The sequence below is a fragment of the Sus scrofa genome, chromosome 10 (genome assembly GCF_000003025.6).
Source record: "Sus scrofa isolate TJ Tabasco breed Duroc chromosome 10, Sscrofa11.1, whole genome shotgun sequence".
Classification (NCBI taxonomy): Eukaryota; Metazoa; Chordata; class Mammalia; order Artiodactyla; family Suidae; genus Sus; species Sus scrofa.
Window position 1 is genome coordinate 60,510,979 of NC_010452.4, and position 14,961 is coordinate 60,525,939.

General features: G+C 51.8%; 1 protein-coding gene across 27 annotated transcripts in view; it reads right to left on the bottom strand.

Moving 5' to 3' along the window:
- Positions 1–14,961, bottom strand: part of CELF2 (CUGBP Elav-like family member 2) — a 362,707-nt gene that overhangs the window by 6,054 nt on the left and 341,692 nt on the right. For 15 of the 27 annotated variants that reach the window (XM_021064256.1, XM_021064243.1, XM_021064240.1 and 12 more), the window contains 3 exons: positions 13,585–13,704; positions 6,828–7,025; positions 2,414–2,557 (listed from right to left, as the gene is read on the bottom strand). In XM_021064256.1, the coding sequence (XP_020919915.1) occupies positions 2,414–2,557; positions 6,828–7,025; positions 13,585–13,704 (462 nt within the window). Of the gene's footprint in view, positions 1–2,413; positions 2,558–6,827; positions 7,026–13,572; positions 13,705–14,961 lie in introns of all 27 variants that reach the window. The other 12 variants (XM_021064258.1, XM_021064257.1, XM_021064241.1 and 9 more) reach the window with 2 other exon arrangements.

Genomic DNA, 14,961 nt, shown 5'->3' on the forward strand with positions numbered 1-14,961 from the left:
TTCAAAGCCCCACACACCTCGGCAGAATGGAAACTGCTGCCTGTATCCCCAAGTGTCCCGGAGCATACAACAGCTCTGGGTTTCACAGCCATGCTAACATCCTCCCCACTGTCTCTCTCTGTGCCAACATTCATACATTTCTGACAACACCTGTGCCCTGCCAAGACCCAGAAAGAGAATTCTGACCACAGTTGTAGTGCTGTGGGCAGGGGTTACACGCTAAGGTTTCTTTAGCTAGTGCTTGCGTTGAGCTTGTCCTGTCCCCACTTAGGACTGTTGTGGAAAGGAAGCGGTCAAACTGAATTTCAGCTCTGACCATCAGCTGAATGTTTTTCACTAAGTTTCTCCATCTAGCTATCATTCAAGTATGAAGCTAAGGAGAAAATGCCTTCATACATCAGAGGAGGAAGACGTACATGTATCTTTAGCAGAGTTCTCAGCCCTTGACAATGGGCAGACAGTGGAAGGCAGAGTAGTTTCTCATTGGCCAGCTGTATGCAAAACAGTGGTTTAAATTTTCATTAAACCTAAGTCCCAATGAATGTGATCTTGAGCCCAGGATGTTTGCTGATTTTCTCCTTTCCCTTCTAGGTCTTTATCCAGAGGCAGCAAGACAATCAAAGAATGAAAATGTGTCAAGAGTGGAATGGAATAAGGAAATCTAGCCAAGAGCTGAGGATAAGGAATGGGCTACCGACCCCCCACGACCAGCAAACCTGGGTCTGGACTCCAGGAAGTTAGGCCGGCTCCCCTGGGGGCCGCCAGCGCTCAATCAAGACTGCAAACAGCACCCAGAGCTACGTACAGCTGACTGCGGCTGCTCGCAGCCACGGCCGCAGCGTCACGAGCACAGCGCTTAAGGAGTGTGTGGGTTGACAGAGTCTCTTCTCCAGACAGTAAATGTGTGCTCAGAATCCAACCATGAAGTTTACGGTCCCTTTCCCGTCTCCAAACAAGTCCAGAACCGTGTCTGGCGGTGAGCAGTGGCTATGTTTGGCTGGGTGCCTGGCGCGGGGATGTGCCCACGGGCGCACACCCTACACAACACGCCGCGTCCCTCGCTCGGGAACCCTTACAGGTGCGTTTATCTACTTGTAATGGGCTCAGGCCAAGAGCCTTTCCACTTGGATGAAACAGTGACTCGAAACGGGTGACACGCTAATTCCCCCAACAGCAGAGGCTTCAGACCTTCCTGGGCAACAGCGGAGACATCAGGATGCCGTTGGTTAACGGAGCTTTCGAAGCCGAGACGTTCTCCGGAGCCCGCTGCCCGTCACCAGTCAGCCCACACCCCGTCGGAGCGTCTCCCTCCGGGAACCCCCACCTCTGCTGTTTGCCTTTACACCGTCTGCTCCTCCTCCTCTTTCCTCGGGCCCGTACCCGGTCTCCTCTGTCTTGTGCTACTGCTCGTACCTGCCACCAACCTGAACCATTAAACTGGAGGCGTGATTACAGACAATGTTCTGATTGCAAACGCCTCTTATTATGAAAGCAAATGTTCTGTCTCGGACGGGGACGGGGCCAGGACCCACCGCGCGCGCGCACACGTGACACAGACGCTGAACGTTCTACACTAGGGTGGGGACCAAAAGGGTTCAAAAAGTAAGACCTAAATCTAATGAAGGCTCTCCTCCGGCTGCGAGACATCAGCGCGTGCGGTGCGCTGGCCCTATGCTCAGGGCTGGGGAGCCCAGGCTGCCGGGGAAGGAGTCAGTGCCAGCTCAGCCCAGGAGCAGGTTTCCCAGGGTTGCAAGGACACCCGCCTCTCTGGGCTCTCGCCGCCCCCACCCCCGCCCCGGGCGGTCCCTGCGGGCCCTGTGCTCCTGACTCCACTCCCGAACCCCAGCATGACATGGTTCATGTCACCTTGAGCTAAATCCACCAACCCGTCCAGGCTGAGCAGCTGCGGGCTGGGGGCAGCCTGGGCCCTGGCCCGTGGGGCTTTTTCTGTACAGCTGGATGCTGAACCCTAAGCCCCCGGCAAGCGTGCTGCCCACAGCCTCAGGGGCCGAGTCTAGTGAAGCCTGGATGAGGCTGTGGCCGTGTCTGCTGTGCCATTCTGCATCAGAATGTAGCTACGCTACAGCCTGCAAGCTCCTCCCACCTGGTGAACTGTGGCTCAAACTATGGGGCCTGAAGAGACTACTGTCGCCCTACCATGAAAGGTGATTCCCTATAGGTAGTAAGACCCTGGACGAGGACAGGGTCTGGCATGACTTACTGCGCGGGCATCTGATTTCCCTGATCCTGCCCTTTTATTCAGCCCCTCTCTCTCATGGTGACATGATCTTGTCCGGTTTGCGTATGTGGGTCCTAAAACCCGATCCTGGCATCTAAAACCACCCCTGTGTGCCCTCCCACGACTCCTCACTTGGAAAGCACCGCGGTTTTCTAGCGGGTGTCTTTTGCGTACCAAAGCACTTGCTCAGGTTGGTCTGTTTGTCAATGAAGACTTTAGCAGAGATAACATTTCCAAAAGGCATGAACATCTGCAGGATGTCCTGGTCTCCAAACTCCTGTGGAAGGTGGTAAATAAAGAGGTTTGCACCCTCTGGACCTAAAGAGGAAAGAGAAATCGGAATGAGGTATGCTTCCCTGCTTAGTTCCCCAAACCTCTCCTTGGGCACGCTTGGGCACCAGGCCGGCTAAGCACGTGGCTTTCTCTGCCTGTGAAAGAGAATGAAAGAGACCGATAAAGGTCCCGTGCTGGTGTGTCCTCTAGGACAGGAGTGGCCCTTCACGTTTTCCTGGCTCCAGAGAGACACTGGTTAAGAGTGGCTTCCTTTCACCCACAATCTGCGGGTCACATTTGCTCACTGGACAGGAGCACAGATTTCAGTCTTCCTGGGCGTGAAGGGGGCAGTGTGGGGTGGAGACGGGCAGGTGTGGGTTCTTCCTGGGTGGCCGTGCTTTATAGTGTGTGGTAGATACTGTCTCTTGCAGGAGAGAGTGTCCTGTGTATTCTAAGCAAATTGCAGCAATTTAGAAATAATGGATAGAGCAGTAATGCTGCTTGGATTTCTCAATCACTTACCTAATTATCCATCCAGTTTTGATTTGGCAAATCTCTTAACACACAGTCTAATAATCATCTTTATTAGAAATGACTGGCAAGGAGTCAAGGCAGGGAAAAATAGGTGGCTCGAGTTTCACAACTCTGTTCGGAATCACACCACTGGGAATCGGCCTTGCAGATGAAAGCGGGAGGTGCAGAAGCTGGTCAGAAACTAAGCTAAGCCAAGCCCTTCATCTTAACCATGACTTGCGGAAAGCCAAGCAGCACGGGCAGAAGGGGGGAGAGCTTGGCGGAGAGGCACGCGCTCTTGAGTTCCTTTCCGCTTCATTCTCCCATCTCTCTAGCCACCTGCACAAGAACTACCTGCAGGTTAAAGGAGGCAAAAAAGGAGGGAATCCCAGGGACCTGACAGAAGGCAGTCATCTGGTACATGCAAGGCAGGGGTGCCTTCTGGGCCGGAGGGAGCAGCTGGGGCAGTTGCTGATCCTTCCCCAGCTGGTTCTGGGAGGCCCCACAGCTGGATGCTGCTAGGAGGTTCTGGGCATGATGTCTGCGAGGGAGGGAGCTCATAAAACTGGTGAAGTGGCCAAGCAGTGGGGTCCTGGAACCTTAACTGGCGTCCCCTGGAGAGGGACCGGGATTGGCCGCTGTGCTGGGAGGCCCAGGGACAAGGCGCAGTGGGTCTCCAAGGGGCCAGAGGCTGAAGAACACCGAACCAGGGTAGGAAGGACTTGTACAAATAAAAGGGATAAGCATCTCTGCAGAGAAAAGCCACACCAAATTCCTTTCCACATACACACAAAATCATACCAGAAAGAAAGTCTTCTAACGAATGGGGCTTTTCACCAGGAAATCTCGAGGCAAATTTCTGAAGCCCCAGAGATGAAGCATTTCTTTCTTATTTAAGTATTAACATGGCTACTTTAATTTTCTGCATCGATCACAATTTCCAGGGACAGATCTATGTTCCAGTGTAAGAGATGCAGTTTGTATTTAAAGGGACACAGTTACAGGGTTTAGGTACCAAAATGTTTCCTGGTTACAGAGGGAAAAAAAAAAAAAAAGACACTTAAAAAGTGAGAACTTAATATGAATAGATGTAAAACCCAAATACTGGAAACGGGTGTTCTGAGCGCTACGGCGCTCTATGTTCTCTGCAGTCTGAGTCCTGGGTGGATCTGGTACCCCCCAGACTGAAGGCGCCTTCTAAACAACTGGGCCAGATGCCCAAACGAGGCTTAATGGGGCCCAATTTGAACTGTGAAGTCATCTTCCCTCCTGAAGCCTGGGCAGAAGATGTAATTTTAATGCCCTAGGACAGGTTGCTGGCTGCGCCTGGATAATGCTGGCCTTGAATGCCTGTAGCCGTGCCAGAGAGGGGACCGAGTAGACCTCGAGAGCCTCTCTTTCTTCATCGCCACGACAGAACTTGGATTTTGCCAACTGCCAAAGTTGCTAACACTACAACGAGAGAAGGGTGGCCTGATACAGAAAACCTCTTAATAGTATCTGTGGCCCCAGATACCAAGGGTAAGAAACAGTTTTTTGAGAGGTAACCTATGTGTCTTCTCTCCCTTCCGCGAAAACCCACCGACCAAAAACCACGCATTCCTCAGACTTCTGGTACATGTGATGAGTTCTCTGCATTACTGGTCCCTGCTGGCTGGGTGCTCACATCCCATTTCTCATGGGGCCCTTGATGTGGTGCGAAGCACTGGGGGGGCGTCTGTGTTGCCAGTGTCTTGCTGGGATCCGGGGCTCTGCCTAACTTGTGATCTGTGACTTGCCTCCTGCCCACAGAGGAAGATGGGAAGGTGGACAGAGGAATGGCAGGAAGGGTGGCCCCCTCTCCGGGATTCAGATCAGTAGGGATGCCATAACCTTCCAAAGATGCCAACGATTCGGCTGGGGAGAATGTTAAAACCGTTTTACCAAACCAGACTAGCTCATCTTCCTGTGGGAAAATGTTGACCAGAGTGTATGATGAAACACATCAAATTGCATCAACTCTCCTGATTCAAGAACAACAGAACCACCGAGAGGAAAATCTAAAAACCTCTTCAGTTGCGGAATTTATCAAGGGTGTTTTCTCTCCTTCCCCATATGTCTTCACTTTTACCTTAGATTTTAGTTAAAGCTAATGTGAAGACAGTTTAAATTTCTTGAGGCCAGCTTAGGAGGGTGAGTAGGAGGCAATCAGAAGAGCAGCATGAGGAGGTGAGAGAGGATTACAAACCTGAAGCAGCTCGAAACACCAAAAAATCCAACACTAGGCCATGCTGCTGGGCGCCCGCATGCTTAGATGCTGGTGATCTGCAGTGGGCAGTGCTTACTTCAGACTATTTAACATCGACCCCAGAGGGTTAGTTACTGCACAAGCTGCGCCTAAAACTCGAGGCATAGAAAGTTAGGGCAGGGAGCTGGGGTAAAGCCACTTCAGGGCCCAGCCGTTGTCCTAAAGCCACTAACTTCTGAGTCGGCTGGGGACTCAGGTCTTCTCAGCGACACAGGTTACAGGGGTCGCTGAAGCCCTGCCGGTGAGAGAGAACTACTCCAGCATGCCCGTGGGAGCTGGCTTTTATGGTTTCTTCTAAGGACACGACTGTCTCACAGGCTGCCCCTCCCACCCTTATCTGTCACCATGTGAATCACATCCCAGACAAAGGGACCTCAACACAGGCATTCCTTTTGGAAGTCACGGTATTTATGACACTGGGTCCACATGCCGGAGAAATGCGGTTGTCTGAACAGTTGGGCCAGTTTTAAAAAATCTCTAATTATGTCACAGCCAAGAGGACAGAGAAAGTTGAAATGATGAAACTCAGATTTCCAAGTATCTGTTATTTCTAATGCTGTTACTTATAAATAGAAAAAACCTTTAAAAACAAACAAAAAAACCCATGTGTATCTTTAAAGTTGTGTCCTGTTTATAGTTCACAACTTTACAAGGTAAAACTGTTCTAGTTTTTATAAAATGCCATGTTGAGAGTCAAAACATTCAGACAAAAACCAGTCTGGATCTCTGGGGAGCAGATAAAGGAGAAGGGCAAGAAATTTGCAAACATCTTCAACAGCCACCTCTATTCTAACTTCTTTCCCTGAATTTGAAACAAGTCGGGATGAGAAAAAATACGACAGTGTGGATTCTGATTTAAAAGCAACTTCAATCAGGAGGATGAAACCCCAAGCGGGGAAGAGAGAGACACCATTCCCCATCCGGCTGGCTCCTTAACTGTTTTATAATTAGCTTCCATTTATTCTTAGCATTAACTTCCTGATGTTGACTCTGCCTTATTGGCAGAGAAGCAAGGCAATCAATCACTTCCTTGCCTCCCCAGAAGACCCCTGATTAAACAGAGACCAAGTCAATCCTAACAGCGGATTTTATCATTAACCTGGAAGCCAGTGCCTAGGAAGAGGCAGCTCCACCATCACGGGGGTGTGGACTGGGCAAGCCTGGGCCAGGCCCACAGAGGACCAGTAGGTTCCTTCCTCTGACCAGGAGCATGTTGAAGGGGAGTTGGTCCATGCTGGTGGGGGACAGGGGTTTCCTGGCCATGTCTGTCTTTCTTTTTTGGCGGAGGGTGGGTGCGGCGTGGCAGGCGGAAGTTGCCAGGCCAGGGATTCAATGGCAGTAGCATTGGCAATGCGGGATGCTGAAGCTGCTGCAGCACCAGGGACCTCCAGCTTGGCGATCTCTGCATGCATGGCACTAAGGACCAAGTACCTGGGGCGGGGGGGTGGGGGGGTGGCGGGGGCAGCCCCTCCCTCCACCCGGGCAGGTGGCTGCGGGGATGGGGGGCGCACCTACCTTCCTTCTGGCTGCCGGCCGCGCCCTGCTGCTGCAGCAGGCTCTGGCTGTAGAGCGTGGGCAGCGCGGCGGCCGCGTACTGCTGGATCCCTGAGTAGGCCTGCGTGAGCGCGTCCATGGTGCCCGCCGTGCCGTTCGTCAAGCCCGTGGCGCCGAGGCCTCCGTTCAGAGCCGCCATACCTGAGAGCATTTGAGCAACTTTACAAAAACCCCAACGATAGAGAAGAGAAACAGCACTTCTCATTAGTGCTTTCCGAAGGAGGTCCGAGAGTCAGTCGACACACGAACAACGGCCAGGGCATGCAGCGGGCACACGAGGACGCCGACGGGGACTCGGAGACGCGACAGTGGGTCAGAAAGCGTCAGGACGGCGGACACACAGGACCCCCCCCCCCGACCTCCCCCCCTTTCCCCCCCCCATGGTAACCCTCGCCCCTTAGGCCGCTGATCGCACGCACGGAGGCGCCGCGGCCGGACAAGACACCCGCTCCCATGCAGCTGCTACTGGCAAGGACGCTGTCATCTCTGTGAAGGAAAAGCCCTCTGCTCCACAGGGCTCAGAAGCATGTGCAAAAAACATTAGTGGCAGGGGCCTGCGGCATCTGCACACGTAAATCCATTAACTGGGGTCTCCGAGGAGCCACGGGATGGCCCCAGGGGCGGGAGGGAAAGGACGGGATGAAACGTCTCTCCTGAATTCAAGCTGTCTGACCGAGAGGCGGCCCAGACACAAGCTCTGGACTCAAGAGCGCATCGGCAGCTCCAGGAGCTGGCTTTCCTCCCCCGCCGAAGGATGCTGTCAGGGCCCAGGACCCTCGGGACTGCCTCCCGGGTGAAGAATTAGGGTGCGGGGTGGGGGTGGGGAAGGCACCTCCTCCCCTGAGTGCAGCTAAATGCTGCTGCTTCTTCAGTATGAATAACTGGAAAGCGGATGGGGCCGTTTTCAGCAGCAGAGCGACACACACACCACACCCCCACACAGGCCCAGATAGTCTTCAGTGCCCCGGGAACTGGGGTTTCTGCCAAGGAGTGGGTTCCATGCCATGTTTTTCCGTCAACTGAACTGACAGTGCGTCTGAGAGCTGGATCTGGGCTATTAAGTGTTGTGAACTGGCTGCTGGCCACACACTTTTTTGATTTTTCCTTGTCTCCTGGCTGCTCTTTTGCTCTATGATGGTTGCTGGCTGCGTCACTTTTTCCCTGAATACAGAGTCAAAACAAGCAATACTTTATAGAGTGTGAACTTTTCGATGAACTCAGGAAATGGAAGAGGGAATGTCATGATTGCCTTGAGTTCCCTCTATGATGAAGGCATTTTTTCTTTAAAGATCTCACTGAAAACATTTATGAAAACCATGGAAGAACTAGGACTACTGATTAAAGATATTAAACTAGCAAAGATAATTAACTGGAAAAACATTGGTAGGAATTCTAATGCGAATAGAGGACAGTGAAGATGGGGACACTTAGAAACTGTAGAGGAATCAAATACCAGAATCACCTCCACTCGCACCCGTGCTTTTGCCCGCCGTCCACAGGACACGGGAAAAGCGCTCCTGTTCTTCCGACACCTTCTTCTCTTAGACTCAAAGGACTACACAAAACACAGGAAAGAGCTTGGCCTAAAAGCCTGTGCCTTGTAGCCCGCAGGTCTGCTGTTCTCCCTGGGGTGCTTGAAGGGACAAAACAGGGCCTTGGGTGACATTTGGGGAGTGTTAGGGACAGGAGAATGGAAAATCAGCCTCCTGAAAAAGGCAGTGATTTCCAGCAAATCCAGCCACTAGCAAATGCAAATGAAGCTCAGAGGCGCTGGCCAGCAGAGGTCCTGCTGACTCCGCCTGGAGTTCCTTATTAGGAAGGAGTCTTTTCTCATTTTTTTCTCCTGTCATGCAAATATTGTCAAAGAGCTGGGAAGGTCTGGTCCTCGCAATTCTCCAGGCCCTGGAACGCCCACTCCTCCCCTTTCCCACCTGCCTCTTCTCCCCCCACCCTGGGTTCTGGTGTCGGTTGAAGCAGGGAGAGCTCCCTCTCTTCCCTTTTTGGTTATTTTATCCTCACTTCCCAGTATTTGTGTGAAGGTGAAGAAACATGTTTCTTTCTAGAGAGGGGAGTGTGAGATGGCCTGGGAAAGGCCTGGCACAGTTGGTTAAGTGTCGCTTAATTCCGTCAAGCTGCTAAGAGGTGCTGAGGGTACACTTGGTCCCATCATGGGCTTGGCCCTTGGGAAGGTCGGGTTCCTTCGCGGGAAGAGCTTCTAAGAAGACGAGTGAGTGCTGACCTGCTGCCGGACTGCTCTCCAGGGAGCCAGGTGCTAGGTGTGCCCTGCAGCCTTCAGAGCTAGAGCGTCAGGCCAAGGATGGCAGCACCACTAGGATACATGTCTCGGGACTCCCCTGCCTTCTGTAGAAACGCCAGGGGAGGGGCTACTCAGGGCCCAAGGCTTTTCTCCTCTGCAGCAGAACCTTCCTTTTGAACATACATAGAGCAAAAATCCTGACAAGTGCAAGTGCACTGAGAATACTGAAAACCCAAACTAAGCTGCAGATTTGCAGGTGTATGTTTGCCAAGGCTGAACAGGTAGTTGATTACCTGGTAGTATCTGAAGCCCCATCAAAGGAAAGATCTCAACTTTTGACGGTTAGTCCTGTGAATGCTCTAATGTTATTTTATATGAACTCATCATATCACAGACAGCACTTGTCAGTTCAGCTGCTGGTATTTGATTCCATCTAAACACCCCGTACAGAGAAAGAGAGCTCTGAAGAGGGTGAGCTGAATTAAGATGCTTCCTGGGGAAAGAATAGGGCTTTGAAGAGCCCAAACAGATGCATCATTTCATCCCCTTTAATTTAGATCCCCACACACGCTGTTTGGACGAGGACAGCTGGAAGAAAAGGAGGGCGTGGCAAACCTCTAAGAGGGCAGGTCTTGGCAAAGGGTCTGTCAATAAAGTCAGAGGGTGCCCTGAACCATCACGTGCCCTAACTGCTCTCCATCCTCCCTGATGGGGACCTGAGGAGCTGTGAGATGACTGAGGAAATCTATGGAGATGACACAGAAGCTCCACCCTTGTAAACATGAGCATGGACATGTGGAGTGGCCATCACGGAGCTGGTACCAGAAAGCAGAGTTGGGGGCTGAGGGCCAGCAGCAAGGTACAGTTCTCTGCCCAGCACCCTCTAGGTTTTATACCAAATACAGAAAGGGCGAAAGTGAGCAGTGAATCACCATATGCCCATCGATCTCTGTCTATCTGCTGGGGCAAGTTTTCTCTGCTACAGATGAGATACAGCCTTTCCAGGCTGCAAGCTGATAATGAAGACGTAAGGATGAAACGTCTAGAATCAGGAAGTCAGTGGCATTTGTACACGTGCCTGTGTTAATACGCTCACCAGTGTATGTGAGGTTGTGGGGGCCTCTCTATGCGGCTAACTACCCGTATCTTTACAGATTCCAGTAATACAGAGGAACACAGTAGTGTCACAACGCACATAAGGGGTGACAAACCACTATAACATGCCCAAAGCACTGCATCTTTTCTCTCCTCTACAGAAAGTTATCTCCATAAAACATCATTCACCAGGCATTTGTGGCTGGCGATATTCAGATCATCAGAACCTGAGACACTATCTGGTGAGCCATTTGGAAGAGTTATGTCCTTGAAACGGGAAAATGGGGATGCCACTTGACATACATTTAAACTCAAAATCAGACAGAGACTCCTGGGTGGATGTATCTGCAAAAAATATTTTCTGGGTCTTAGTTCAGATACTAGTAGATAAAACCTGCCTGGAAAACCCTCAAATAATCTGGAAGGAAAAGCTACGTCCGTGAACCGCCCACACGCCTTTCTTCTTGGCTTGAGGATTTCCACTTTAGCTCTAGGGCACTGTGCTTTCCCGGCCCCTCCATTCGTGGGAGAACAAGGATATGGAGCTCCAGCAGTTGAGCTCGGCTACTTGCCTACTAGCTGAAGCTTCACCTGGGGGGCGGGGGGGAGCTGAGGGCCGTCGGGCAGGGAAGAGGGTTAAAGGTGCGCTTGGAGGGGTTTGGGAATCTGCTGCGGACTCTGCCTACCTCCCCCCCAGCTCCTTGGTCCATGGCAAAGAGCTGGCTCTGCTCAGAACACTCCTCCGGGAGCACGTGGCAGCTTCTGGATGGGGCGGGGGAGGAAATGGCAAAGGTGTGGAAGCAGGGGCCACCCACGGGTCAAGCTGCCCTGTCCAGGTAACTGTTCCTAGACTACCTTCTTTGGGAAGGAGCCAGCAGGACAGGAAGCATCACCAGGTCTGCTAGGAATGTTCTGAATGAAGACGCTCTATGGTAGAAGGTTTTCTCTTGGCATCTGAGAAAACAAATAGTGGCTCCAAGCCAGGGGTGGTGGGGGTTGTTTAACAGCTCAGACGGCAACATTCACCCCATCAGAAGGAAAGTATTCTTTGTGCGTGACTTCCGGTTTAATTCCACATTTTCCTAGTTCACACTGTCTAGTAGGGGTTATGTGAAGCAGACTTAATTTCCCATATGAACCCAATGGCAAAGAATTTAAAAAAACAACCACCACGATTAAAGCCTGTTGTTCTTGCCAGAAGCACAATTCGAGTAACACGGACCCCACACAAGAACTCTTGTGGTCTCTCTGCCATTCAACAGAGTCCCTCGCTATGCGGACGATGGGAACATCCCAGCCAAGGACAACAGCAGAGGATGGAGGGAGGCGGGACCACGCAGACAGGGGACGACACACAGCGATCATGAGCACGTGCTGAGGAGGACAGCCATTCCCACTGGCCTGTTACTGTGCAGACCAAGGACAGGCAGGCGGTCAAATCAAATTCCTTGTTTTAGGGGAACTAGGTCCTGGGGCAAGAGAAGCAGCATGAAGGTTTGTGTGCAAACACACGTCTGCAACCGAGGGGAAGGACAAGTGAGTTGGAGCGTCTGCAGAACAAGGTCAGAAACAGGAGTCAAGGCAGTGAGGGCTGCTGGCCAGAGGGGAGCTGGAGGCGGTTTTACTAGAATAAAACCTTCTGCCGTCACGTGGCTACCACCTCATTTGCTACGTGCTTGCTAATCAAGAACCATCCTGTCTGGAAGGAGAAATACCTTTCTTTTCTCTTTTTTTTTCTTTTTTGGCCTGTGGCCAGGTCAAGCTCAGTCCAAGCTAATGTTTGTTTTTCCCAGAGCATCTGCCTAAAAGGATTCACTAAAACCTGGAAGAATTTCCTACCTCTAAATGGCTGATTTATTTTCCAATCAGGATTATAAAAGTTAAGTCATCCGATGAGTTCTAGGTTCTTCTTTACCAAATAAATTGCAAAGTATTCTTTTGGGGATTTTAAGATATAAAATTACTGTTTTTGTTTGTTTGGTTGGTTTTTTGCTTTTTAAAAAAAAGACTGCTTGATCATCCTTTAAAACCTGTTCACGTATTGAATCATGGCTTAAAAAAAGGCAACTTGCCAAGGACCCTTTTCTTAAAGCTTAAGATGGGCAGAGGTTGCACTGCCTGGTAGGTAATTAGGTCCCCAAGTTAGACTCAGAGGCTGTCAGGGACCTGATAGATTCGGCTATTCTTTTTTCTTTTTTTCTTTTTTAGGGCCACACACATGGCATATAGAGGTTCCCAGGCTAGGGGTCTAATTGGAGCTGCAGCTGCTGGCCTGCACCACAGCAGTGCCAGATCCTAGCCGTGCCTGGAAGCTACACCAAAGCTCACGGCAACACCAGCTCCTCAACCCACTGAGCAAGTCCAGGGATCAAACCCACATCCTGTGGACACCAGTCGAGTTTTTAACCTGCTGGGCCACAAAGGGAACTCCTGGGCTTGGCTCTTTTTATCAGGCAGTGGGGTGGTGCAGGGAGACTGAGCTGATGGGAAGGCAAATGAGGGGTCCCCTCTGTGGACTGAGGATCCGCTCCCCCAGCGGAGGAGCCAGAGTTCAGTTCCAGCCTCAAATATGACTCATCCTCTGGCCAGGTTCTGGTCTCCCCAGGGATCTAAAATGCTGAACGTGGCTGGGCTGTGTAGACACAACCCAGAGGATCTGCAGGAAGACCTTACGTGCCAGGGCTCAGCCGTTCTGTAAGCCGTCTGCCTCTTGCAGCTTCAACCTGCCACAGGGGACCTGTGCCCTGAGGAGACACGCTGCTGCCGAGGGACCCAGGCCTCAGCTGCTCGACACCACCTCCAGGGAGCGGCTCCTCTCCACCCACCCTGCTTCCTTCCTGGCAAAGCCTCATTTCTCCTCCTGTGGAACTGCCACGCCCCTTCCGGTTTTATAGCTGGAGGAGCCCTTTAAGAGCATCTGATCCAGAACTCCCAATTTCTAGACGGGGACTCTCAAGTCCAGACTAGGGGCACAGACTGGCCGCAGATTCCAGCAGGTGACGGGTAGCAGACTGGGAGCTGGCTCCGTGCGTCCTGACCTCTCGCCCATTCACCGTTCCATTGTGACACACTGCCTCTCAGGAAAAGGGACCAGAGCCAGAACCAAAGCCCTTGAAACCTGCAGGGACCTGTCAACCCCAGAAACCTATGGCCAAACACCCAGTCTACATGCTAGAAAAGGCTCGGGGTGGCGAGGGTGGGCAGTCCGATCACGGATGCCATCTGGCCCTCAGAGCCTGTGCCACTCCACCCCCAGCCTCAGTTCTGCCCGGGACCTGTCCTCAGGTGGTCTGTGGCCGCCCCGTCTGTGGAGGGTTGGGGGGAAGGCTGTCCACCAGAGCAGCAAGTACTCACTGTGGGCGCTACCTGCCAGTGCATTAATGTTATTCAGTCCGACCGTGGCTCCCGCCAGTCCTTGCAGAGTCCCCAGGGAGGTCAGAGAGTTCATGGCTGCACCGGCGGTGGAGTTGGGAGTGGAAGCAGCCACTGCAAAACAAGAGGAAGACAGGGATGGGCAAGAGCCGGACGTGAGTGACAGCAGGGAAGGCGGCTGTCTGGGGGCGGGGGTCCCCTTGCAGCAGGGGGCCAGGGCGCTGGCCAGTCCTGGGACATCTGGGAGCCCCACTTCTGTCTTGGGGTGAAAGACATGGACTATGCTTGTGCCCATGGTGACAATCAGATTTGGCGAATTAAAAAAAAAAAAAATCACCATCGCTCCATTGTGCCAGTCCACCAACACACGCACTGCTGCTTAGTGGGGCAGAGACCACCAGCCTCAGGGCTCGGGGCAAGTCGGCTCCTTCATCAGCCCTGCTTAGGGAGCCTCTGGACAAATTCCCGGCCCCAAAGGGGAAGGGGTGGGGGGCATGAAACGCCCACTCTTGGCTTTCTTATTGTTTATGCTTAGACTTGGCACTGTCTCAATAAAGTTTTTTTTTTGTTGTTTTTAATCATACATATTCCCTCCCCCCCTTTTTTTTTCCTTTTTAGGGCCACACCTGAAGCATATGGAATTTCCCAGGCTAGGGGTCAAATCTGAGCTGTAGCTGCCAGCCTACACCACAGCCACAGCAACACAGGATCCGAGCCTCATCTCTGACCTACACCACAGCTCACAGCAACGCCAGATCCTTAACCCACCGCGCAAGGCCAAGGATCAAACCCGTGTCCTCATGGATACTAGTCGGGTTGGTTACCACTGAGCCGAAACAGGATCATTTAAGTGGAATCCTGAAACATGTGCCCTTCTGTGACTGGCTTCTTTCCCTTCCCACCCTGGTTCAAGGTTCATCCAGGTTCTGACAGGTGGTCGCTTTACCCCTTTTCCTGTCGAATTATATTCCACCGTGTACAAACATCTGTTTTCACTTTGGAATAATCACACTGTGCCTCTTTGTATACAAGTTCTGGGTACACGTATGTTTTCACTTCTCTTGTACACACCTAACAGCGGGATTGCTGGGTCATCGACAAAACTGTGTTTCTCACTTTGAGGAGATGCTCACAAAGCAGCTCTACCCCAGGCGCCTTAACACGTACAGCTGCTTCTGTAAAGACTATTCCAAGTACCTCACATTTGCATAGCTTGACAGTCTGCTGACTTTTCTTTTCATGTCCATTATCTATCTCACTTTATCCTGACGACAGAGGTAAAAGCTAAGCTGAACTCTGACCACTGATTACCAAAAAAAAAAAAAAAAGGCTAAACTCTCACTGATGATAAAAAACTGAACGGGGCATTCT